This window comes from Atractosteus spatula, chromosome 6 (assembly GCF_055471065.1).
Source record: "Atractosteus spatula isolate fAtrSpa1 chromosome 6, fAtrSpa1.hap1, whole genome shotgun sequence".
NCBI lineage: Eukaryota > Metazoa > Chordata > Actinopteri > Semionotiformes > Lepisosteidae > Atractosteus > Atractosteus spatula.
In genome coordinates this window covers 4,969,539-4,995,276 of record NC_142711.1, presented here as the reverse complement: position 1 = coordinate 4,995,276, position 25,738 = coordinate 4,969,539, and the positions used below count along the sequence as shown (strand labels likewise).

At 37.3% G+C, this 25,738-nt stretch overlaps 1 protein-coding gene across 7 annotated transcripts in view; it reads right to left on the bottom strand.

Moving 5' to 3' along the window:
• l3mbtl4 (L3MBTL histone methyl-lysine binding protein 4) overlaps window positions 1-25,738 on the bottom strand; it is a 139,887-nt gene that overhangs the window by 41,781 nt on the left and 72,368 nt on the right. For 5 of the 7 annotated variants that reach the window (XM_088919532.1, XM_088919533.1, XM_088919534.1 and 2 more), the window contains 3 exons: window positions 18,380-18,553; window positions 12,470-12,628; window positions 10,877-10,950 (listed from right to left, as the gene is read on the bottom strand). In XM_088919532.1, coding sequence (XP_088775658.1) covers window positions 10,877-10,950; window positions 12,470-12,628; window positions 18,380-18,553 — 407 coding nt within the window. The remainder of the gene's footprint in view (window positions 1-10,876; window positions 10,951-12,469; window positions 12,629-18,379; window positions 18,554-25,738) is intronic. The other 2 variants (XM_088919537.1, XM_088919535.1) reach the window with 1 other exon arrangement.

Below are 25,738 nucleotides of genomic sequence, written 5' to 3'. Positions count from 1 at the left end.
AAAAAAAACATTCTGACAAAATTCCTGACTGAGCAAACCAAACATTATTTTCCATGTAGACAAGTGCAGGGTTTTGCATGCATATAGTAAAATATACAGTAAACTATAAACACAGAATGAGCAACATAAAAATAGAAGAGGTTACTTACGAAACCGACTTAGGTGTGAATGTTGATATACAGTACAGTATACACAGTAGTTAAAAGCATAGACTCTAAATCAAGGTACTTTATATTAAAATTGTATAACACACTAGAAAGGCCTCACTCAGAAAATCCTGTAATATTTTGGCCACCATGTTACAGAAGAGATACTGTATCGCCACTCTGAAATCAGTCCAGAAAAGAGTAACCAAATACACCCCAGGGCTTTAAGGGAATGTCCTACACTGACCAGCTGAAGGAACTGAAACGTTTTAGTCTTGAACAGATAAAAATGAGAGGGGACCTGATACAAGTATTCAAAATCCTTAAAGGGCTGACAAAGTCAGCACAGTGGATTTCTTCAGAACGAACAGTTATACATGAAGCAGAGGACAAAAATAGATGTGGATATGGTTTTAAAAATGACAACAGGAGATACTTTTTACCCAAAGGGTTGTGGGAGCATGGAACACGTTACCCAACCATATTGAAGGAGCCAATATATTCTTTCAAGAAATGTCTGGATAAAATACTTGGATCAATTAACTGTTATCTACCAAATGAACTAGAATAGTCATTTTTCATTTGTCCCATTTCTTACCGCATGTCCTTATGCTGATGTCAATTTCTCTTCAAACATCTTATAATGAGCAGCTTTGTTTCTGATGATCTTTATAACGATTCAGGGTTCTTACCAAAGAGTGAGCTCTCGAAGAATGTCCACAGGACAAAAACTCTGACAATTGCTCAACTAAGAAATCTGCATGCCTGTACTTTATAATTAATGTACTTCTCCCAAAAGAAACAATCAACATTCTCAGAAGTACTGTATATTATTATAAATGAGTTTTTAAATAGCTTTTTCATTATGTGCTAAAGAGTGCCTGCAAACCTTTCTACTGAAGATTGCTGTTATAGGCAAAAGTATTTTAATTATGATTCATTCTTATTTAATTCATGTTACAAACATTCACTGTTTAATACATTTTCTAAACACACCATCATACCATCATAGTGGTTTAGCTTGGGGCATAGAATCATTGTGCACAAAGACCAGCACAATAAAACTGCAGATCAGCATTTGTTATGGGGGACAAACAACAAAGCTGCTGGAACCCTGTTTAGGATCCTTAGTATTAGAAGCCCTACAGTGACTTGAAGGATTTTTAGGTTTCTGAGTAGTTATGTTTTCATTCTTCTCAATGTTGGAACTGCTTGTATTTTGAAGACCAGTCAAGCGAGCAATTTGACACGACACAAGTACAGTATAGCGGGGCAGATTAACGCATTCGACGGCATTCAGGCTCTGCATCAACCCAGAGGATCACCTAACAGGAGTGTTAAAAAACCCTTTCCAAATCTTCTGAAATTCTGCACTGACCGAATTGGAACTTGGCCGATTTTTTGTTTTTAGAGAAACTGTTTTGAGAAGCGCAGCCAATCCAGCAATAATGTTCTTTGCTCAGGCTCCTGGCGGCTATTTCCCCAGACTCTGCAAGAACATCACCAGGAGGAAGCCATTTGGCTCCACTGGTCTGTTTGATAGTTATCAGCTAATTGAGCCAAGAATCTCATCCCCATGTTGGCTGAAGGAAGCCAATATCTGCTTCAAACACATGGCGGGGTAGTTTGTGTCATACAGTACTACCACAATCCTACAACAGTACGCATACAGTATATGACTTGAGTACCAGCAGAATGAATATCCAGTATCCTTACGATCCTGACAGCTGACAGCGGCGCTTTTCTTCACTGAACCATCCCTCTTAGCGGGGGTGCGCGGCAGCCGTGGCGGGAGCCAGGGGCTCTCGGGCAGACATCAGGCCAGGAGAGCGAGTGACACGCGGAGAGAGAGAAAAGCCAACGGACGCTCAGAGGAGAACGAGCCCCAGAGAATACGATGTCGTCTGTGTTGGGGTTTTTTTGTAAGTTGAAATCAAGAGTGCAGCTGTGCTGGTTTTTTGTTACAACTGCAGTTGTGCATCTGTTCCTTTATCCAGCCTGTAACAGCATATATGTGGGTATCTTAGAATATATCATATCTATAGTGCAATGTGCATGATCACAGAATAATAGTAGCTCTATAGTAAGTATACCCCACAAGTTAATACAGTATTTTTACCTGATTTGGTGGTTATATTTAATTAATCAAGTAAACTATATTTTATAAAATTACAAAATTACAATTTTTAAAAGCTAATTCCCTGTGTCGTTTACTTTATTCAGCCCTTTTTTTGCTTGGCTTTATCAAGGGTGCCAATACCTTTGGAGGTGACTGTGTGACTTCTTGGTCAAAGAATTTGTGCTCAGAGACCCTTGTGAGAGCCTGAATTTCTGATACATGCTGTAAAAAAACAGAAACTGCCAAAGCAGTGACACGTGCCCGAGTGTAGCTGGAATCTTTCCCCGCAAAAAATCATCAGTACACTGCAGCACAAAATGTCATGTGTCTCTCACAAAAGAAAACAAAAACAGTTTATAAAACAGCATACAAATCAAGCGGCAGTGCAAGGCTAGGACAAGGACGATTAAAAGCTGATGGCAAATGTGACACAGTGCTTGAGAACAGATGCCCAATGCAATAACTCAAATCTCCTTTGCACAAGGGTCTCCCAGAGGTAAAGAGAACTGCTCTCCGAGACACCACAGATTGGAAAGTGTGGGAGAGGAGACTGCAATAATGTGAGCTGCAGAAGCCCACTGCACTAGAAACATCCACACAGCACTCGGTGCAGCACAAACACACCGGGCCATGCTCACTGCACACAGAGCAATAAAACACCAGCCCCCTAACTGGGCCTACATTTCTGTGCTGAGGGGGAACAAAAGGTAGTGTTTGGGGATCATTCAGCATGTGTGTTATCATACCTGGAAAGGTTTATACAAATCTCCACCATGTAAGGATTATCATCTTTAAACTTAGAGCCATCTTTCCAATACAGGGAACAGTCACACTGTATTTTTGGTCATTCTAATGTTCATTGAAGTTGACCTCAACAATTCTATTGCTCACTAAATTTCTCAAACTGAAGAAACAAAAGACTTTATACATTTAAAGGTGACAGACTTTTTTATGAAGCTGGATCAATGCAACCCAACACATAATAGAAAAACTGGGATTCTGAATATACAGTAAGCAGAGGGATGAGACTGTCCAGCACAGATTCCCTTTGATATGGAATCTTCAGATTTATTCCACGAGCAAACACAAATGCATATACCGTATACTCTATTATGCAAAACATACATAACAAAATAAGAAGCAGATATTTCTAATCACGCGGAACATACATGACTAGGTTTCCATAGCAACAGATGAAGACCTCCCAGGTCTCTATAGAAAGGTAAGCAGTGTTGTTTTGCCCTAGTTACTGGCAGTCTTGCTGCTGGTATAGTAGCGGAAAAGCTCTATTTGGCTGCTATGGTAACAGACAGATTATACACAGAAAGGCTGTTGCTGTCACAGAATATGAAAGCCAAATGACTGTTCAGTTGCTATTATTTTAACTGACAATGCATAATTACTATCCTGGCTATTTTAAGCATAATAAGAAAACATGTACTGTACACACTCACTGAACAGAATGAATGTTCTTGACGAATACTAGGAATATTAGCTAAATTTAGATTAGAAACTACACGTGCCATTTCTAAATCTTTCATAAATGGTTTCATTTATAAAGAATTAAGTGACCGAAAAGTGATAATAATGTTAATATGTATAATAATGAGTTATGTGTTATAATGATGTTAAATGCTGTAGAAGCCAAATTCTACTGTGCATTAAACCCTGAAATATGAATAAAAATCAACGTCCTTCACGTACTGTATCAATGTACATGTGAACAATCTTGGCTAGGTGATTTCATGCTCTCTGAAGTAAAAGAAAAATGCATGGATTTAATTTTTAATAGTCGATTTGTGATTCTGTCCATCCATTTGTCAGCACTTGGAAGGACACAAGAATTTCTCCACATTCTTGACGATTCGATACACAGTAGGCCATACGGCTATATATAGCCATACTATCCTTTTTTTTTTTTTTTTTTGCACTGTTCCAAGAATTACCTTGCACTGTTTTTGTCCTGTTAAATTTTCTCTGTTTGCGGAATTTTGCACAGTTTTCGATTACATGTTATTTATGTTATGTTATTACATGTTACTGTTATTGCTATTGTGTAACTGTCTATTGTCTCATCTTCTGTCCTATTTATATACTGCACCTGAGTGACTAATGAGAAACACTTTTCATTATACTATGCACCTGTGTAAGTTTAATGACAATAAAGTTGAATTGAATTGAATTGAATTGAATATATAAGCAACAGATACAATGTTGTAAATATCGCTGTGGATTCAAGTTGGTTATGAGCCACTTCTTAAAAAATGCTTCCCCCATAACCACCGTTGAGAATAGTTACTTTGGCATATCCGTTCTAGAACAAACATCGCCAAAAACTAGTTTTACTAATACAATTTAATTATACTCCCACACACAATAAAACTAATGTAAATATATAAAATACTCTACCTACTGATACATATAATTTCTATATGATAATATAAGCAACGGCAATATTTTTTTAACTTTTATAGTAATAGTCTGAATCTGTTACTTTCATTATCTTAAATAATAATCTCTATCATTGAAAATCTTCTATAACTAAAATATGAATTAATTCATACCCAAAAAAGTTGTATAATTCTAGGATGTTGATTTAATAAAATAAGAGTCTTAACCCTCCGTAGTTGTGAAATGAAAAAACACGTTTGGATTTTTTCCATTTGGAGATGTTATGTCAGGAATTGAACCTGCTTTGCTGTGTTAAACCTATCACAATGCACATCACTGTGTTTTTTTCTGCAATTATAGCTTTTCATAGGAAATTAAAAAATAATGACTAATAAATTATTTAATCAACAATTAAAAAATCCTAATACTAATCTTCATTTACAATGACCTTTCCATATCTATTAGGTTTTCACAAAGCTTATCAATTATTCACTCTAGCAAGCTTTATAGATCACTGAAACTTGTTGGAAAAATGTTCAATATCCCTCCAACATCAATCTTGTTTTGCAAAGGTCACGGGGCAGGAACACATTGATCTGAATTCAGAATTCCATACTGTAACACAACTCAAAATATACAACAGCTGTATCTCAAATATGATATCGTACTGTGGAGGTTTGCAAAGGTACTGACATCTGCATACCTGTGACTCTGCTTTCCTTGACAAGGCTATACAGACTTATTCCTCCAAGAAGAGACTGAATTTTACTGGATTTTGTTTTCCATTTTGTAGCCTTTTGGTACAGTATATAGCACTATCTCATTCAACCGCATGTAGTTCGAATGACTAAAGCAAGCTTCGTAATGTCCCTTTACCAATTGTAACATTAGAACAGCCAAGAACAGTAAAGGATGTAGTAAAATGCATCCAGGATAATCACAGGAAACATCTATACAATAAAATGGAAATGAAAAATATCCTAAAGGAGTATTTCACTCAGATGTTTACCAGGAGGAAATTGGCAACATGTTTCAGTCAGCAGGAGTTCCACATGAAATAGTGTTAGTACTACCACTTGTTTTGTGTACTACAAGCAACAAAGATTAACATATCTCCAGGGTTTTTCAACAGTTGCTAAAGACAAGGGTAGCACCCACAGACAAGAAAATTTGTTCTGTAATGTCCAATCAATAAAAAATAATTAATACTAATAATAACAACAACAATAGACCAGCAAATCTAACCACTGCATGCAAAATTAGAGAAACTAACGAAATAATCAGCTATATGGAAATATAATTCCATTCAACATGTTTTTTAAGAAGAGTTGGTCCGGCGTAACTAACTTAGTACACTTGTTTGAACAAGCAGCTACTGTACATAAGGAAACATACAGGGCATATATTATGTTGAAACATTATTTACATCCTCTAGACAATGTGGGGAAGCAATAAAACACAAACTAATAAGACTAAGATCAAATAAGACTAAATCAAGGGATGCTAATTGCACAATGCACTAATAAGACAACATGCAAAACACTGTGTACCACTGTTACTCTGGAATCAGTCAAAGAGCAATCAGATATATCCTCAGGCTTAAAAGACAGGCTAAAAGAACTAAGAGTTTTTAGGTATTAAAAAACAGGACTAGAAGAAGCAGAACTTATTCAAGACTTCCAAATACTCAAAGGTACTGACAAGCGAAATGTGAAATCAGTCAGGCATGACAACTGATATTTTTATAATCATATTGTGGTAAATGTAGAACTCTACAAGGTCGGAGGAATAAATACTCTGGGAACATAACCACATCTTGTGCAACTACCAAGGTTTTGAAAACATGTTTTTGTCAAAATGTTCACCTTAAAAACAGGAATCTTGGCTCATGAATTATTCGATTAAGGCAAACTTAAAAGAGACCAAAATAAAATTTATGAATCACAAAATCTAGCGCAACGTACAGGATTGATATTCAAACATGGATGCATGTTTAAGTAGTGCTTTATTAATAAAAAAGCAATCATATGCAATGTAAAGTTAATAAAATTTGATCACTTTAGTAGCAAATGAAGAAAACACAAAATACTAGTGCTACGTGTATACTGCACGGCACATCTGGCAGTGTTCTTGTTGACTGCAGTCTTTATTGTCATAGACTTAGGTTTGTGGTTATCCATCCACAGCACATCAATTAGCGTGATTCAACAGTTTTTAATGATAATATTAATGCTTCTTTGTGGGAGACTGAAAAACAAGATTTGCAAGAGTCATGAAGACAGAAAAGGCAGGAATACAAGAAGCTGCCCTGCTTGCATGACTAGATTTCTCTTAAAGCACTGTTTGATAAGACACTCCTTTCACACAAGTTGCATTACAAATTCCTAAAAATAAGTACCCAACTACAGAGAAAGTTTATTTAGAGTACTGTATGCACTAAAAAACCTCAGCTCGTATACAGTAACTTACATTCCTCAGCTTGCTTGCTCTTCAGTTTCTACACTTGCATCAGTGTTATCTTCAGTGAGCTTATAGAACGGCAAATTCAGTTAATACAATGATTCCTTATAGGGAGAACTGTATTTATTTTAATTCCAGTGCAGAGAGTAGTATCTCATTTCATCAGACCTACAAGTCTTACAAAGCAGAAACACTACTGACTGCAGTTCAGATTCAGCTGCTGTAGCTTTTGTCTTGTATTGACTAGTGTTGACATGTCAGCATGGAGCTGCTGAGTCAAAATTTTTAAGGATGATTTTATATAGAATAGAGAGGAGCTTAATTTCTACTAGTGATAAACACGTTTGGCTTATAGTCTGCAGCACTACATACTATCCCGGCAGAATGCTACAGCAAAGTTTGCAATATACAGTGAGTTTTGATAATATAGTAAACCCAAGGGCTTAAATATGTTATATATAGGGCATACAGTAAACACCTTAAGGGGGAATTTCACTCTATATTAAAAATAATGTGTTGCTCAATTTAACTAATGAAAACAAAAGCATACAGTATGTACCACAGATGACATCACACTTCAGGTAGAATATTTAGGGGGAGATACAGAGTTTGAACTCCAAAAAAGATTAGCAGTAATCCTAATCATCATCAAAATGATCAAACATGATCATCATCATACTGTAATTGTCATGCTAACGATGACAATGAAAAAAAAAACATGCATATCTTTATGGCTGACCGCTGCTTTAGAAGCATTTCCTTTTTTCACAGAAAACATTTCTCAGCTGCAGAATGGTCTTATTAGGAATTATCTGCAGGAACAGTCCTGCTCTTCTTCAGCCCATTTCCAACGATATTGTATTCATCCAGAAAACGGAAGTCTCTTTAGATCTCTAGTGCTATGAGTTAATTAACATTCACTTTCCCATAATTGATAGTAATTTGCCTGCTCGTACAAGGCCTCCAGTCCTGAAAGCTGCTCCTAGCAATATATATATTTCTATTAGTTTCACTGATCAAAGTAATCTATGTTGGACCGATGAGTCCTAATGGCAGTAAAACAGTTGTCTGTATCTGGTTATTTTGGCTTATAAGTTTGCATATTTCTTGTAAGATACAACATGAAAGCAAAGTACAACAAAATATGAGAGCAAATGTGTTTCTTTTTGCCTTCTCACACACGAGGGGAGCTATTCAGAGGTTTCAAACCTGAGAGTGCACATTTCCAGGTACAATCCTACTTTTTATAAAGTGCTGTGAAGCTAATTGTGAAGATAATTTTTTGTTTCGAAGTGTCTTTACCAGAGGCAGAAAGGCATAGTCACAGGATGTTTTAATTTATAAGTTGTTAATCCTCTATGCCTCTTAATTTAATGCAACCTAAAAATAAGGTTTATAGGATTTTTCTTTGTACGTTATATACAGGGAATGTACCTGTACTGTACGTCTAATTATTTTCTTGTTGACTTGTTATATATGCAATCACTGTTTTTTAATTGACAATCTAAATATTTCATATTCCTACATTTGGTGTTTTAAATGCTGGAAAGCTAATAACAAATTAAACAAAATAAAACAGTTCTATATTATGCCGGGTTTTATGCAATATAAAAGATACACAGATGAGACAATATTCATTGTGATTCTTGCCTGTAGAACTGTGATGCAGAAATAGAGGAATCTGGGTGAACTCTGGGAGTTCACTTTTTATGGTTCACTGCAAAGGCAACTATCTAAAGGTGCAGTGATTTCCAAGCACTTACTTTGTTCCCCCAATCAAAAAAAAACTTGATGTAAGCAAAGAAAAGCACATCAAAATGTATACAATACCTTATATACAAGGTATACCAGTCTTTCTTGACATACAGTACTTTAATGCTGAAACAACTCCTTTACTAAGGTCATTACACTAAGCTGTTATGTGTCTCTACAATACAATCACATTGAGAGGACGAGTCCATTATGTAAATAAAATAAGTTACTCATAATTTTAAAATCTCAGAGGGACTGAAACTACTTTAGCTCCAAACTATTAACAGAACCTCATTAACAATGAAAGCAGGGTGGCTTTAACTATATTGACTATACTGACATTTATTATTGCTATATTGACATTTCCTTTCAAAAACCTCCAGAGTCTGATATTTAGATTTGAACAAATCTTTATTCAGTATCCCCTTTAGACATATTAAATATATTTTAGGCTTTAATAATGAAATAGCCAATCTCTGTGTTTTAAAAATACATTTGGGAACAACCTACAGTACAATAATTATGTTTTTTGAAAGTTAAAAAAAACATGTTTTTAATAAAATATTAGTGAATGTCCTACCTATGGTCTTTCCTGTTACTCTTCCATGCTGAATGTGAATAAATTAATTTTGTGAGAGCTATGTACCATGGTGGGGACTCAGGGTCTCTGGGGACTATTAGTCAATGTTGCTGGGAAGATTCATCTGGAGGAAAAGATGTGACCCTGGCTTGCTGTGAATTGCTATAACTACTCTTGCCAAAACAGGAGCCTTGCATCACTCTTGGTGTCACAGCCCCAAGGGAAGTATTACACAGAGATATTCCTGGGATCAGAGCATATAAAATGTTAGGGACATTTGGCTGGTCTACCAGTTTGAAGTATCGCTTTTTCTGCTTCAAAATAATGGGACACAGCGAGTTTTGCTGTCTGAAGCCTAGGTATGTATATAATTTCTCAGAGCCCATGTTATCATTTTGCAGCATGAAAAGCAGAAAATGCAAAATGTACTTTCCTGTTTGCTGGCTCGTATTAAGTTACACAGAGAAAACCGTTTTGTGTGAGAAACTTTTCAAGCCCATCTTCCAGTGGAATATAGTATTGCAAGCGTGGAGGATGCAGCTCGGCTGTGCTTCTGCTGGGATGTGTCGATGGCGGCTCGTGGGCTAAGAGCACACACAGCGCCTCCCCAAAGACAGCACATGATCGAGTCCTCTGCCGCAGGACAGTTTGACCCTCTCTAGGTTTCTGGGGGTGACATCCCTGCTGTCTCAGTGATTTCCAAGCCATTGCAGTGTAATAAGCCTTCCATACTGCATAAGCATACAGTATAATAGGGGAGGGTTAGGACACTGAATGTACGTTGCTTACTGAGTAAAATCAAAGACTGGCACCTTAAGGGAAGCTCTAGATACTGTATATACACCTACAACAAGAATACTCCAATACAGTATTCATGTATCTTTATTCCATCTAGCTCTCTTTCCTGGCTTAATTGAAAGCCCAAAATTCCTAACTGTTAATTAAAACGAGTGATTATTGTATATAACATGTTATGCCTAATCCATAAAGACCTGATGAACAGGAGTCACACACATTACAAGAAAATGAATCCCATGGACTCATGATGAGCATCACTAACTGAAAATGATAGATTCTTTGAACAATATCACACCAGATTATGAAGCCTCAATCTAATGATCTTAGAGTTCTTTCTTGAAATGTCTTGGGCAATAAATATTAAAAGTCTCAAGACACTGCAAACCAATTTAAGGAAATTTGCATGTCTCACTGCTTTTCAATTATGATAACAGTCTACATTCTCTAGAGAGGGGAGACACAGTGAAACATTTCTGCTTCAATGTAAAAAAAAAATCAATGTGTAAAGTTATTTAATGATGCTGCTTTCTTTAATGTGTAATTCATTCAATCATTTTAAATTTAAATCTTAAATTTAATCCCATTGCAATAATAATAACAATGACAACATACTACCATAGACCTCATTACCTGTGAGCAAACTGTGCAAGTCAATATCTTCCTCCTCTTCTTTCATTTTCAGATATTTCGTTGACTGAGCAAGCCTGGGCAAAGAGGAGAAAAATATACCGCCTGATTATCCTGTGAACTGGAACTAAATCACTATAGCAGCCATAATGTGACTGAACAGCACAGAATAAACAACACTCAGGCAGAAAACAAATTGGATTTAATATCTCCATGCATGTAAAATGATGATATATAATCTAAATTCAAAGTGGAACCACAGACAATTTTAATTGCATTTCACGCAATGCAGGCATTACATTAGTTGCACCATACACAATATCCTCTTTAAAATGAACATTTTATACTTTAAGTGAGATAAAAACAATTCATAGTTCTTTTACCTATGATGGCACACCTTAAAACTTCAAATAATATAAAGAAGATTAGGTACAGCTTTTAATGGACCTTGTTCTAGTTACTTGTTTTGAGTAACTTGTTAGGAAATAGAGCCCTAGAGCACCACCAGAAAATTGTATTTCCTTTCTTGATATTTTTGCAGAGAATGGCCAAATATCAGCTAACCAGAATTACATGAGGCTGTAATCTTTTATTTTAGGCTTCAATCTTTATTCTAGAAAGCATTTTAGCTCTGTACCAACACTCAATTCAAAGATATTTTAGCATGTACTGTACACACTGTAGAATATAATTTGCAAATTATTTTCAACGAGAAAGTCAAGATTTCCTTTCTGAAACATTTAGATAATGCGTGCTTGTAAAATTCTCAGAAATTGAGTTTCCAATCATATTCAACCTGGCTCACATCAAAGTCGCTTTCAACAAATGTGAAACAAATATTACAGCATCCAGCCCGTATCACCATTATTGTTCAGTACGAAAACAATAACATTTTATGGTTTATGATTAATCGCATGCAGAACAAAAGGCAAATGTTCAAGATCCCAGTCACTTCTAACACATTTTTCTCTGCATTGCCCCGTTTATAATGGTGTTCATAAGCCTAACTAGATCAGTAAACTTGCATCAATTTTACAGTGAAATGAAAGAAGAAAATCTCCAGGGAGTTCTAAAAGCTTGGTTGTGTAACATTTTGCTGTCCAGAATGCCTCAAATCAAATTTGTAAATGTAGCATAAAGAGAGAAAACTTCCCTGAAGTAGGGTATGTGGGTTGCTTCTTAATGAGCTCAATGTATTTTAAAATGATCACTGAAGTATACTATTAAAAGTAGTTAGATAATGGTCAAACCAAGTTAGCAATACATCACAGTAAGTCCCATGCTAAAAATGTTTCAAGCAATACTTAAGTCCCCTTTTATAAAAAAAATGAGACAATATTTATGTGTTTCAGTGTGTTCCTTTTCTAAATCAGCTCACCCAAAAATAAATGTAACATATATTATATGTCAAAGACAATTTGTATTTTTTGCTCACTGTAGGTAAATCAGTTATGGCCCATTCTTAAGTTAAGCCCTAAAATTCTCCCACATTTCTTGACAAAATCCAACATTTAGTTTTGAGAGATGCTTCCTCTAAAGGTCAAGTCTAGCAGTGTGGTACTGTAAGTTCAAGAGTTCGGTTGTTACAGTACCTACCGGCTTTGAAGCTTGGCCTTTTTAACAGCCGGAGTTAGAGGCTTATTTCCCTGAGCAGGTGGATCATTGCTGTGCTCTCTCTTGACCAGTGGAGATCCTGAATGTGAGCTGTACCTCCCTCTCAAACGACCTGAGCTTTCACACCCTGATGGTGAACACCTGTTTGTGAAATTAAGAGCAAACGATTCAATATTCACTTAGCCAAGATATCATACATCAGGAAATGTGTTGTAAAATGTATGTATCGATGGTAAGTGGATGAGTACTGTTATGATGATTTGAAATAAGAATACTGAAAAACATATACTGAACAAAAACATTACATATATACAAGTACTGTATACAGTGTAAGACATATTTTCCTTTAATTTGTAATGATGTACAGTATAATAACTTAGTCAAAATGTTTATTGTGCATTACAAGAATTACAGGAACTGGTTCAGGTTACACTGGTTCTGCACATGCCACATAAAAAGAAAATGTCTTTAAAAAGGGAAATGCAATACCAGCCCTTCTCAGGTCACCCTTCTGCCTGAAGGCTCCCAAATATTGTATATTAAGAACATCTATCACACTACTAATAACCTGCACTCATAAGTTCAACCATCTGGATTCCAGAAGCACAGCAATTCTTCAAGTGAGCAGGGGAAGCAAATACAATTATAAACATCGCTTTGTGTACAAAATAAGAGGATTTGGAGGCAGAACCAAAGATAAATACAGCATTCCTTCTTTGACAGAAACGTGTGGTCTGCTTGTTAGTGACCTGCATTTTAAACCGGGCATTTTGGATCTAGCCATTTGTTTTGATTTAGAATTCCAGTTATTCTACACAAACCTAAGTATACTAATAAGTTTGGCAAAATCAGGTTTGCTAAATCAGATTTGTTTTCCCTTTTCCATTTTATTTTGTCTTGCCAGTGACCCTCAGCCAGCTAGACTTGAGGACTCCATAATGCTTTGTTATTCCACTTTTGGTTGGAATTTTCTATTGTTTAGCTTGGAAACAAATAAAGAAGTCTCATTTACACTTCACTACCCTTGGTACAACAACTAAGTAAGTTTGCTCATTTACAGTACTTGCCTCCAAGCAACACCACAACCCTACAGTAATGCATGTCATACTGTACTGTTGCAAGGTTAGCTTTTCTTGGAAGGCAATTTGACCAAAGGAAGATCCTCAAACCTTTTTTTCTCACAATTCCACACTTCTTAAATTCAGGTAAGAAAAGTCCACTCTTGAAGAGGTTATAGTCCAATGCCATCTTTTTATCAGCTTTTTTCAATCCAAAATTAAAAAAAAAAAAACATCCAAAGTCAGATATTTTGATTTCTCTTCTGGGAAATAACTGACGTACAGTCACCTTGCACAGCTCCGTGCTGTCTCTCCTCAGTAGCTATCTGAAATGATGACTAAAATTAAAACCCACCATATGTTCCTTGTGACCTATTCCCACTGTCCTGCTGTGTTCAAATTTCATAATTCTCTGTCCCATTGTCACGCATATCATCAACGAATCATTAAGGGCTGGAACTGTTCCCTTCACCCTTGAATCTTCAGTTATTATCCCCTGGTTAAAAAGGCAGAACGCAGGCTCCAGCCTGCCTAATAATCACCAGCCAGCATCTTAAAAACGTCTAGGATGGGCTGCTGCCGTTCATACACAAGCTCATCATTCTGCACAGAAGCCGTCCGAGTCATTTCCGCCTGCGTTCCCACTGAGGCACTGAAATTGTTCTTTTTAGGCTTTATAACGACCTGGTGACCCTTGATTTTGTTTTTTATCCATTTCTATCCTGCTGAACTTTACCGCCGCCTTTCACGCTGCTGGTCATACCATTTTGCTGACTACATTAGAGAGAGGTGCAGGTTATTGATATTATTGCAACTGTGCCGTAGTGGGTTAAACCAACCTGACAGAAAGTAACTTGTTTAAACTGGATATTGTACCTCGACAACAAAAACGGACACACCTGGCATCCGACTGGGCTCTGCTCTTGGTCCATTTCTTTTTCCTATTACAGGGTGTCCCCATTTAAGGTCCTTAATGGGACCATATAAAAGGAATGTGAAGCAGGGACCTATTTCCCATGAAAAAAATTATGGCATTAGCGGATAATGGGGACCAGGCAGATGTAAATATTCCATGGAGGACGTTAGGTACAACATACTGTACAGTGTTTAAAAGAATTCAAAAGAATCAATGTATTAAAAAAGTAAGAGAAAATGGGACAGGATGACATAAGTCTTCAGTTGTCTTCAGTTACTAATTGTGATTACTATTAGTAATGATCCATTAGTGGAGCATTTAAATGTGCTTTAAGCTTGTTTAAAGTGTTTCAGAGACTTTACTTATAGTTTAATTAACACTGAATTACAGGTTTTCTGTGTGTGAAAGACAGCTTGTATCCATGTGTTGTGAGCAAGTGATAAGCAACATTTCTAAGCTTTATACTTATTTAAACATTACACTTAACATTTAAAATTGTAATACTTTTAATGCATACTGTAGTGTATCACTTATGAACAGTACAAAAGAAGATGAAAGCAACAGCTAAATACTTTTAATTTCAACTTTTATGTACAGTATAATACTACAAAATGTTAGATTACATACTGTACGTATGATAAAAATAGACATCTAATACTTTATAGAATAAAATTACTTATGTTAACTTATCTAGCAACATATGTTACTTGACGTTTCTCTTCTCTGTTTGGGCGCTTTGCTTTCAGAAGCCAGGACATAAAATAGTTGGAAAAATGACAAACATCTCAAACACAAAGTTAGAAAATAATATAGTAATAATAGGTTAATTCCATGCTGAAAAGAGAAGAAAGAAAACACAACGTTTCGGCCATAGAGCCTTCTTCAGGTGACTTGTTCCTTTGTAGCCTATGCATGCTGACGCAGCTACCCACCTGAGTAATAATATATATATATAATGATTTTTCTATAATACAAAGCTGTTTTACTAGAAATTTACTAGACACTTGCCATTTCTTGTGCTCTGGACTTGGAATTTACATCCTTTCGACATGAAGGCAGGGAATTTTTATGCCCACAGTCAATGGTGGAAAAGTGGAGTGACATTTTTTGGGAAGCTCCTGTAATACTGTATGTCACAATAATATAACATTGGGTCACAATCTTTGTAGGTAAAGTGTCGAATTCCATTTCCATGTTTAGGATTAAACAACTTTTTGTTTGGCTTGCAGAAACCAGATGCCAAACCGCTTTGATGATAAAAAATGGATGCAACAAAACTTTTCACATCTGAAATCTGACAAGACTGAAGTTAGGCTGACAGGCTCTCCTTATCAGCGCAGAAAACTAGAATTTGACCAGCTTAGTTGGACTATTGATACTCCTGGAAATCAAAGTGTTCATGTCAGGAATCTATGAGGAAGATATCTCCGAGCCTCGTATTACAAGTACATGTATGCAATGCTTTGAAGGTATTGTCTTCATAACTTTGTAACAGTTCACATTCCTCACAATCTGATACAGAAAAGCTACTGTAATGCATGCGTTTGTCTTTTCCAGGCATCATTACTGTAGTGCACTATCCAAATGTGCTTCACAAGCTGCAATATATTTTGAACTCATTATCCAGATCTTAACTAAAAGTAGAATGCATGATCACTTATCTCCTCCTTAGGTCCCTTGTACTGGCTGTGGGTGGTTTTCAGAATAGAATTCAAAATACTGCTACTGTACTTCACTTTAAGAGCTTGAACAATCTGGCTCTTGACTTCAACAGTGAACTATTAATTCCCTATACACCTACTGTACACGTCATTTATGCTCTTTGGATTATTTTGTTCAGTTCCTAAAAGGAGGCTACGAACACCAGGAGGCCATGATTTCCGTGTTCCTGCTTCAAGGCTATGGAATAATCTCCCAGCTCATATTACTGTAGATCTTGCTAGCCTATCCGTACTTTGAAGTTCTGTTAAATACTCATGTCAATACCCTGTCTTTTAATTCTGTTGTGTTAATTTGTGAATTTCTTGTTTTATTTTACTATAGAGCACTTTGTGGTGATGTTTAACCACACAAAGAAAACTTGTGTTACACCCCCCTACAAAAAGTATTGCACTATATAATTTTCCATGTAAATGTACACCAATGATATACCCTTGATTGATAGAAAAAAGTAGTACTAACAAGAGGTATCATATGTTATAGTTATTTTTTTGTATACTGGTAAACAAAAGGTTTTATGGAACTTAGATTTTGTTATGCCGGTTCCGTAAATTTATAAGAGAAAAATGAGAACAAAAAGTTTTGAGATAGCAAATCAAAATTTTCGCTTTACAGTAATGTTTTATTTTTTGCCATACATGCGTTTACTCATATTTGGAGCAAAATACTTATTAGTGATTACTTAAGAATATTTTTTGTTCAACCCAGTGATTTCAAATGACTGTGTGTATTGGGACACATTCACTTTAAATACATTTCAGGGTGTAAAAGTCGGTATTTGGTGTATATTCCTTTGAAACAGCAGCAACATTAAATCTGCAACCCACAGAGCTTATCAAACTCTTTTTATAATCAACTGAGCTGCTTTAGCAAGACTCTGCTGTAGCCACCATGAGTTCTTGTCTATTCTTGGGGTATACCTGTGGTTTCTTTCTTCTTCAGAATTTTGCAGATGTTGATTTTTGTATGCCTCATTTCTGTGGTACAGTATGCGTCTGTTTCATTTTTTTCTTTCAGCTTTAAAGGTGTCTGCGTTTCTTGAGCACAAAATACACTGCTTTTCATTTTGACTTTTAAGATACACTCCAAGTACAGTAGTTGAAGTGGCACACATTGACAGGTTTCACTACTATTTTAAGAGAGCCTAACTTCAGTACCTAACAATAAACACAGGATTGACTAGAGATACCTTGCAGTCAACCGTCCTAATAATCTTGCTCCTTTAGAACTAAGAGGCTCTATTTGGGTAACTGACACAAGATAGTAGAATCGAGATTGACTTGATAACAAAAAATACTTAGAACCCATCAGTAAAGATTTTGTTCATGAGAAATGATTATTAGAGTTATAATTAAAATCCCAGTATACTTTTCACTAGTTTTCATTCAGTGTATATTTAGAGGGCACAGTATGAACAAAACACTATGATCAATGATTAGAGTTCATAATAATGATCCACTCCTTCACATTTTCGTTCAGACTTTTAATCTGTATAAGTCGAGCACTTTTGTCTGTATGATTCTTACCTGTGCTTTCTTGAGTTAGCAGGGGGCCCTCAGACACATGATAGCCAAAGTTAAAAGTTTCAGACTGTCTGTCTTATTTTAAGCTTACGTGGCCCAGACTGTGTTTTAGTTTATAAATGCATAAAACATCATAAAATCTGAGAGTGCAAAACAGCTCATGTTCAAAATGATGACGACACCAAAAAATGAAGAGATACTGGAAACATTTTAAATTGCAACACAGATACAATTAAAAAACATCCTTAAAGGGGCTTGCTTGTAATATCTGTAACATAATAATCTTAGATCCACAATCTAGATTGTATTGTAATCTGTATTGAAGATAGATCAAAAATACTGTTAGAAAGCATGCAGTAGTTTCTGAAGGTTTTACCGTAAATGCTGTTTTGAATCTGTGGAACCTTTAAATATTAATTAGACATTTCTAATTCCCAATGCTCTTAATCAGCATGTCACATTTAACATGGGCTGCATGCTCTGCTTATTCTAAAAAATCTTAAAAAGGGGTGTGAAGTAAACTCATTTCACATACTGTATAAGCTCTTGTTTATACTTGTTTTCCAAGACCTGGAAGAACAGAGTTCATATACAGAATGTGCATATTTATTGGAAAAAACGCTGACTTGAATGACACAGTACCCTGTTTTAATACTTATTGAGCTCCCAATCTTACCTAGATTCCATATTACATTCATCTGTCTGTTCGTGTTCATCCGCAGTGTACAGACTCTTGGCTTTTGCAACGAAACGCACAGGAACAAAGGTGATTTGTTTCTCTCCCCCGAGACGGTCCTGAAGTGTCACCTCCTTTTTCATGTTGATCTCCGAGTATGGACAGCCGAAGGCACTGTTTAACAAGACGAGATAAATCATTATGTAGTAGGCAGCAGAGCGTCTTGAAGATGGAACTTGGATTTGTACAAAAGAAAGAGAAGTGTAGTGTATGCAGGTCAGAGTATAAAGTTCAGAAAGCTGAATATATGACCTACAGCACACAAATAAAACATTGGATGTACTCTGTTCATAGCTAATTTAAATTTTAATATAAACACTCTTTCTTATATTAAAATAGAATCCTAACACTTCCAGACAATGTGTTTACTTTAAATAATTTCTCCTCTTTACATAAAACATATTTTGTGGCAAAACAAACCACTTCTGATCCTACAATTAATCTACAGTTTGAAGCTCATTTTTATCTTTCTCAGCCCTCGGATTTGATAAACACTTTCAATAAGATATTCAAACCTGGGCTGGTTATTCAGCTTCTCACTTCCCTTAAACAGAGGAAAGAGATGCTGTCAACCTAAGTGTGAAACATGTGGACAATCACAACGGGACTCTGAATACAGGGAAGATAACTTTCTACGTAATGGGCTCTATACAGAGCTCATTCTTAACAGTACTAGTTGCAGTACGTACATGCTCAATCTTTGCTCAAATCTGTGTCGGTAATGGTACTGGGGAATTGTTTTAACAGTTTCAATAGAAAATGTGGTACATTTTACAGAAGAACAAAAATAAATAAAAATAAAGTGATCTTATCTTATAAAGCAGACGAAGCACTTACAGAAAAGACTAAAATGGTTTTTGCTTACTATCAAACATTTTCACAACGGCTGATTTGTTCTGTGATTTCATTTTTATGGAAAGATTAAGAACTTAATGGAATTAGGGGAGGTAAGGACGACTTGGAAAGGCTCAATATAATATACAGTATTTCCTTTCTCAGATTCCACTGATAGGTCATCAATGTTCTTACTTCTATCAAGACAGACCTTCTTTTTTTAAGGAAAAAATGTGTTCAATGTGTATAAAAAAAGGCTACAGCGGATTAGAAATGTTCGCAACAGCCCAGATTCCATTACATCACTTTTCAGGATTTCAAATAATCCTTAGCTGTTTCACAAGTGAAAGGCAGAAGGAGTAAGGAAGATTGTTTTTTTACACGGTGAAGGAATGAAGATGATATACCACATAACCCACGCAGCAATCCAAACAATTCTCTTCATTTCTAGGGGTCAATAAAAATGACATTTATTTATACCTCTTTATAGAACAATCGTACAAGGAGATGTCAAACCGCAGACACTACAGACAGTTCTTGATGACATAAACCTAAAAATACAGTATTGATAAAACAAAGCAGTAAGCAAATATTGCCCTGTGGGTTTTGGTAAACAGCAAGTTATATACAATGCTACAGTACTGTATATCTACAGTATGTTCTACATGTTGTGGACACAAAATGGAAAGACCAGTGTAAAGTCACTTAACAGGGCATTGGGCCACCATGTGGGGCCAGCATGGCCTGTATGCACTGAGGTAGAGCCTTCCAGAGTCTCGAATTCCACAGGATCCTGTATTATTCTTCCATGAGAACCTCAATCAACTCCTGCCTGATTAGTGGAAATGGAAAACACTGTTTTCAACATTATTCCAGAAATAGCCTCTAAATGCTTAACTGGGTATCTGGTGACTGAGAAGGCCATGACATGTGGAAGACATCACTGTCAAACCCTGGGGTGACCACGTGTACTCTGTGGATAGGGGCACTGTCATTCTGGAAGACAGCCTTCCCAGCAGGAAAGAAAGCCTGCAACATTGGGTGAAGATGATTCAGTTGCGATTGGCAGTGACCTCGACGTCCAAGTGCACCCAAACCATGCCAGAAAAATGTGCCCGACCACATTACAGAGACACCAGAACCCCTCAATGTTGGAAGCAAGCACTCAGGATTGTAGAGTTCTTTAGGCTGGTGACACTCTATTTGTCAAGACTGTGGTGAAGGAAGTCTCGTCTGACCATATCACATTTATACACTGCTGTGATGAGCAGTTTGCGCCCCGCAACCCTAATACAGTATGTCATCCCACTCTTCGTAGTCTCCGTGCACCATTATTAATGAAATATGCAGTTAATCGGTCACTTTAGACACTTACTGTAGACACTAATGCTTGTGAAACATCAACAAGTTGAGCTGTCTTGGTCACTGAAGTTCCTTCTAAACGCAGTTTGACAATCTTTTTTTTTCTTAAGGCACCGAGGTCTCTTCTTGCAGCCATGCTAGTCATGATTCCAGTCATGATTCCAGTCGTGCTGGAATGTTATTTGCTTAACTAATAGAGCGGAGCGGCGGCTCTGTGGCTGAGGATCTGCACCTGTGGCTGGAAGGTTGCCGATTTGTATTCTCACAGTCGGCAGAGGAATCCTACTGCGTTGGGCCCCTGAGCAAGGCCCTTCACCCCAGCTGCTCCAGGGGTGCTGTATAAATGGCTGACCCTGCGCTCTGACCCCCAGCTTCTCTCCTTGCCTGTGTGTCTCAGGGAGAGCAAGCTGGGGTATGCAAAAAGACAAATTCCTAATGCAAGAAATTGTATATGGCCAATAAAGTGATCTCATCTTAATGGATGAGACACTCCTGTGTGGAAAGCCTTCTTCAATATGCTTGGTGTCATTTAGCCAGGCATTTCCATTATTTAGTCCACTACCTGAATCTCTTAATTCTATTTTAATAAGACGAAGTTTTAGAATTCACCTGTGCTACTTGGCCCTCATCTCGCTACTGAATAATATAAAATACTACTCAAAACTGCTTTTGCTTTTTCACTTTTAAAACCTCTAATGAAGGGGTTAGTCTGAAATAAATGTACAGTATTAAGAACTGCTTCTGATAAAATTCCATGCTTAGTCCAACCAAAGCATTATACAATTTAAATATGTAATGTTTAATTAAAGTTGTCCCTGAAATAACATACAGACAATGACTTCTGCTTTTTCAATTTAAATGTGAAAAAAAAATCTCAAAGAAACATACCAAATGGTAATTAATCATGACATATGCTTATTGTCTGCTGAGGGAAAAATAGCGGCAGATAATCAAGTCCAACATTATTCATTTTAAAAGAAAATTAACTTGTCTTTCAGTAATTATGCTACAGTATATACTGTAGTTATTTTTTTCTAAATCACAGCTACCAAAATCTACAGTATATATATTAAACTTTCTCTGGTACACATACAAGTAATAATTTAAGAATCACAGTTCACATTAATATTTTATGGTCACTTTAAAATATTGATGTAAAAGGGTTTTTCTGAAATGTGTTTTAAAATTTTAATAAATATATGCACACATAGCAGACATTTCATTACTACTGAGGTCATTTTGTGTGTTTTAATTCCATTTATATTTTTTTTACATTGCTACAAATTTGTGAAAAAAATAAATCTGTTATATCTCTGCACAACCATGACTATGTGATCCTCCAACATTTCTACTATGAGTGGTTTCCACAGAGAACATACCAACAATGACTCTGAGTATTGTGGGAGCATATTAATCACATGTAATGTAACATGTAACAATGATTAAAATGTAGAAGCACATTTTAAAAATACCACTGCTTCCAGTGCTTTATTCCACTGCTTTAAAATATTTTATAGGGATTCACAGGGAGGTTTGTGAAATGCAATGTCCAATTTCATGGATGCTGTCTGTCAAGAGTATCTGTTTTACATTGTAATATTTTTTATCTCTGATTAACTCAGACATGACCAATCGTGACCTCAGGAAGAGACTTTAAAAACCCGATTCGCCAGCTCTCCAGTAATGTCTCTCCCAGGCTGGTCTTCAAAGGAACAGCATGGACACCATTGAAGCTATAACCAAACACTGGGTTAATCATAACAGCAAGTCCTGTGAATCTGTCTGCTTTGGAAAATGTAAAATTTTAGTTTTGACAATCTGGATTTTTCAAGCTCATGAAAGAAAATACATACATTTATAAACACTGAAGATTTAGTTTCATCTTCTATTGCTTGCAGCTCTGTCACTTTCATATTGGATACTGGGAGTTTTCTTTACTGAAAAAGACCAAAAAGGTCATCAGGTGTCTCAGTATTTTGAAATTTGTTACTTATAACTAGGGTACACGTTATGCCACAGCATAACCTCATAGCCTGTTTTCTTCAGAAAGTACACCATGAAGTAGAGTGCACCATGAAGGATAATATATCCATCCACCCATTTCCTATTCTACTTCATCCAGTACAGAGTTGTGGGTGGAGCCAGAGCCTTACCTCGGCAAGCGCAGGGTGCAAGGCGGGGTGCGCCCCGGGAGGGACCTCAGTCCATCGCAGGGTGCACACAGACACAAAGACACACACACTCACACCAGGGCTGAGTTTTACAGGAGGAAACCGGAGTACCGGGAGTAAACGCGGGGAGAACATACGAACTCCACGCAGACAGCACCCCAGGAATTGAACCCGGGGCCCCATGCTGACCACCGCGCCGCCCCGTGTTAAGTACATTTAACCATCTATTCTATCCAGATATCCACAAACAGCTAGAAGTTTCCTAAAAGTGTATTTTTAGACAGGTCTTAACATTACTTTGATGTTTTTAACATTATTTGCTGACACAGCAGCGCAAACATATGCACAGAGTGCTCAGGCATTGGAGGCACTGCACGTGACGGTGTCCGGAGATCCCAGCACCACGTGTCTCCTGTAACGCGTGTGATATACAGTACTCCCACAGTGTTTACCCACTTCAAAGAGCGGCATGAGGCACTTACGGTACAAGGCCATGTGCCCTTTGCATTTTCCCCTGACTTCAGAAGCTCAAAAAGTTATTTATGTTAGAGCCTTCAAATGTTTTTCGAGATCAAAATCAGAGATTGAGATTATTTTGTACAGCGTGCTTCCAAATCGTCAGTTTCACTCAGCTGTTTTCCAGCTGATGTATGTGGGTATATAAGTGTGGTAACATATTCAAATCAAAACTTTAATTAATAGCAATAATTGCTTACACTTATATAGCTCTTTTCTGGACTCTCCACTCAAAGCACTTTACAGGTAATGAGTATGGTAAGGTTAACACCCCTACTCTTTTCGAGAAACGCCCTGGGATTTGTAATGACCACAGAGAGCCAGGACCTCGGTTTTACGTCTCATCCGAAGGACGGCGCCTTTTTAGAGCATAGTGCTCCTGTCACTATACTGTGGCATTAGGATCCACACAGACCGAAGGGTGAGCGCCCCCTAATGGCCCCTCTAACACCTTCTAGCAGTAACCTTAGTTTTCCCAGGAGGTCTCCCATCCAGGTACTGACCAGGCTCACACCTGCTGAGCTTCAGTGGGCTGCCAGTTGTGAGCTGCAGGGTGATATGCCTGCTGGCAAGTGTTAATGATGTGTTGGCCGGGAATCGAACTCGGTTCAACTGCTTGGAAAGCAGCTATGCTCACCACTATACCACCAACATACTGGCATACAGATTTCTGTGCAGTCTATCAGCAAGGTACTGCTGTTTAAAGTGGTGCAAAACTGCAGTCCAAGGCTTGTAAATGAACCCAGGTGTGAGACCAGACAGGCAACACAGGAAAAGGGCAGGGAGCGAGGTGAACGCGGACACAGGCAGGCCCACACAGTCCAGGATCGTGCTCAAAACAGGCAGCGGTCCAAAGCTGAAAGAGCAGATGGGAAGTCAACAAGCCGAGGTCGGGACGAAGCAGAAAAGCCCGTAGCACAGGTGATACACAGTGCAAGTGGATGTTTTCCCGTAACATTAGTTTTTTTTTATGGGACAGGGTTGTTAGCCTTGTGCCCAACCTCCAACATCAAGGACCTGGAGCCCGACGTGGGACACAAACCTGCTACCCTGACAATATGAGTCTCATGCTCTACCAACAGAGCTAGCCAGGGCCCACACAGTGCAAGACATTGAAGGAAAGAGAAAAGAGTCAAAAGCACAGCAGGGGAGAGGAAACAAACACAGAGCAAGTTGGGAACTGGGGAAACAAGGAGCCTCGGAAAGTCAGAGGCTCAGTGGTAACTTTTACAACTGAGCGCAGAGCCCTCTGTGGTTTTACAGGGCACTGTTGGAAAGACAGGGGTGGTGGTGACATCCTCAGGTACAGCAAGCTTCCTGTCTGATTCTGTGTCTATGGCAAACGGCCTGATTGACAGGTGGGAGAGGCATGGCTGGTGACATCCCCAGGTACAGCAAGCTTCCTGGCTGATTCTATTCCTATGGCAACCGGCCTGATTGACAGGTGGGAGAGGCGTGGCTGGTGACATCCACAGGTAAAGCAAGCTTCCTGGATGATTCTGTTCCTATGGCAACCGGCCTGATTGACAGGTGGCCGGCAACTGCAGGAGAATTAATCTATCCTGAAGCGTTCACGCAACGATGGGCTTGACACTGTGTCTCGTTTAAATTCACAACACTTGAACAGGTTATGACAATTACACATACTGTAGGATAATTTTATCAGCTTGTTTCTGTTAAACCAGAAATTAATGTTGGAAGTAGAAGGGATTCAAGGCAAATTGCAAAGGGATTTAATATAATTACTTTTTTAACATTATTACGTTATGTTTCACAGAGAGATATATGGGAATGTTGATCGATTTCTCCATTGGAAATTTCTTTTTCAAATTTAAACATTTAATAAAAGAATCCAACCCTGGAGGAGGAGCTATGAGAAATAACAGTTTATAGCACTATAAACTGTTATAGTGCTATAAACAGTCTATAGCACTCTATAGCAAGAGTATAGCATCTCACAAAAGTTGTGCATTTACACAGTTGCACACAAAGTTGTTTTTTTTGCGTGAGATACAAGTGTCACAGTGATGTAGAATATTTTTTTGTTTGTGAAAATCTGTAAGATATGACTGGGAACACTGTACATTACCTATTAGATCTTGTACAGTACGAAACATTATTTTTTCATGTGGGCTATCAGGGATAAAGAGCTGCCCTTCCTTAAAGGAGTGTGAATCTGGATGACACAGACCTGAATAACACATGACAAGTAAAAAAAAAATGTCTGTGCTTCACATTATGCAAAAACAATACACAATGATTATGGCTGACAGATACTGTGCGTGGGAGGGTGAAGGGCAGGTCACAGAGCTTGACTACAAAGGAAGCTACTTGAAGCTACAATCAGAAAATGTCAAATATCAATTACAGTCTTCTAGGAATCCGAACAGACAAGCCTTAAAATCTTTTTTCTCCC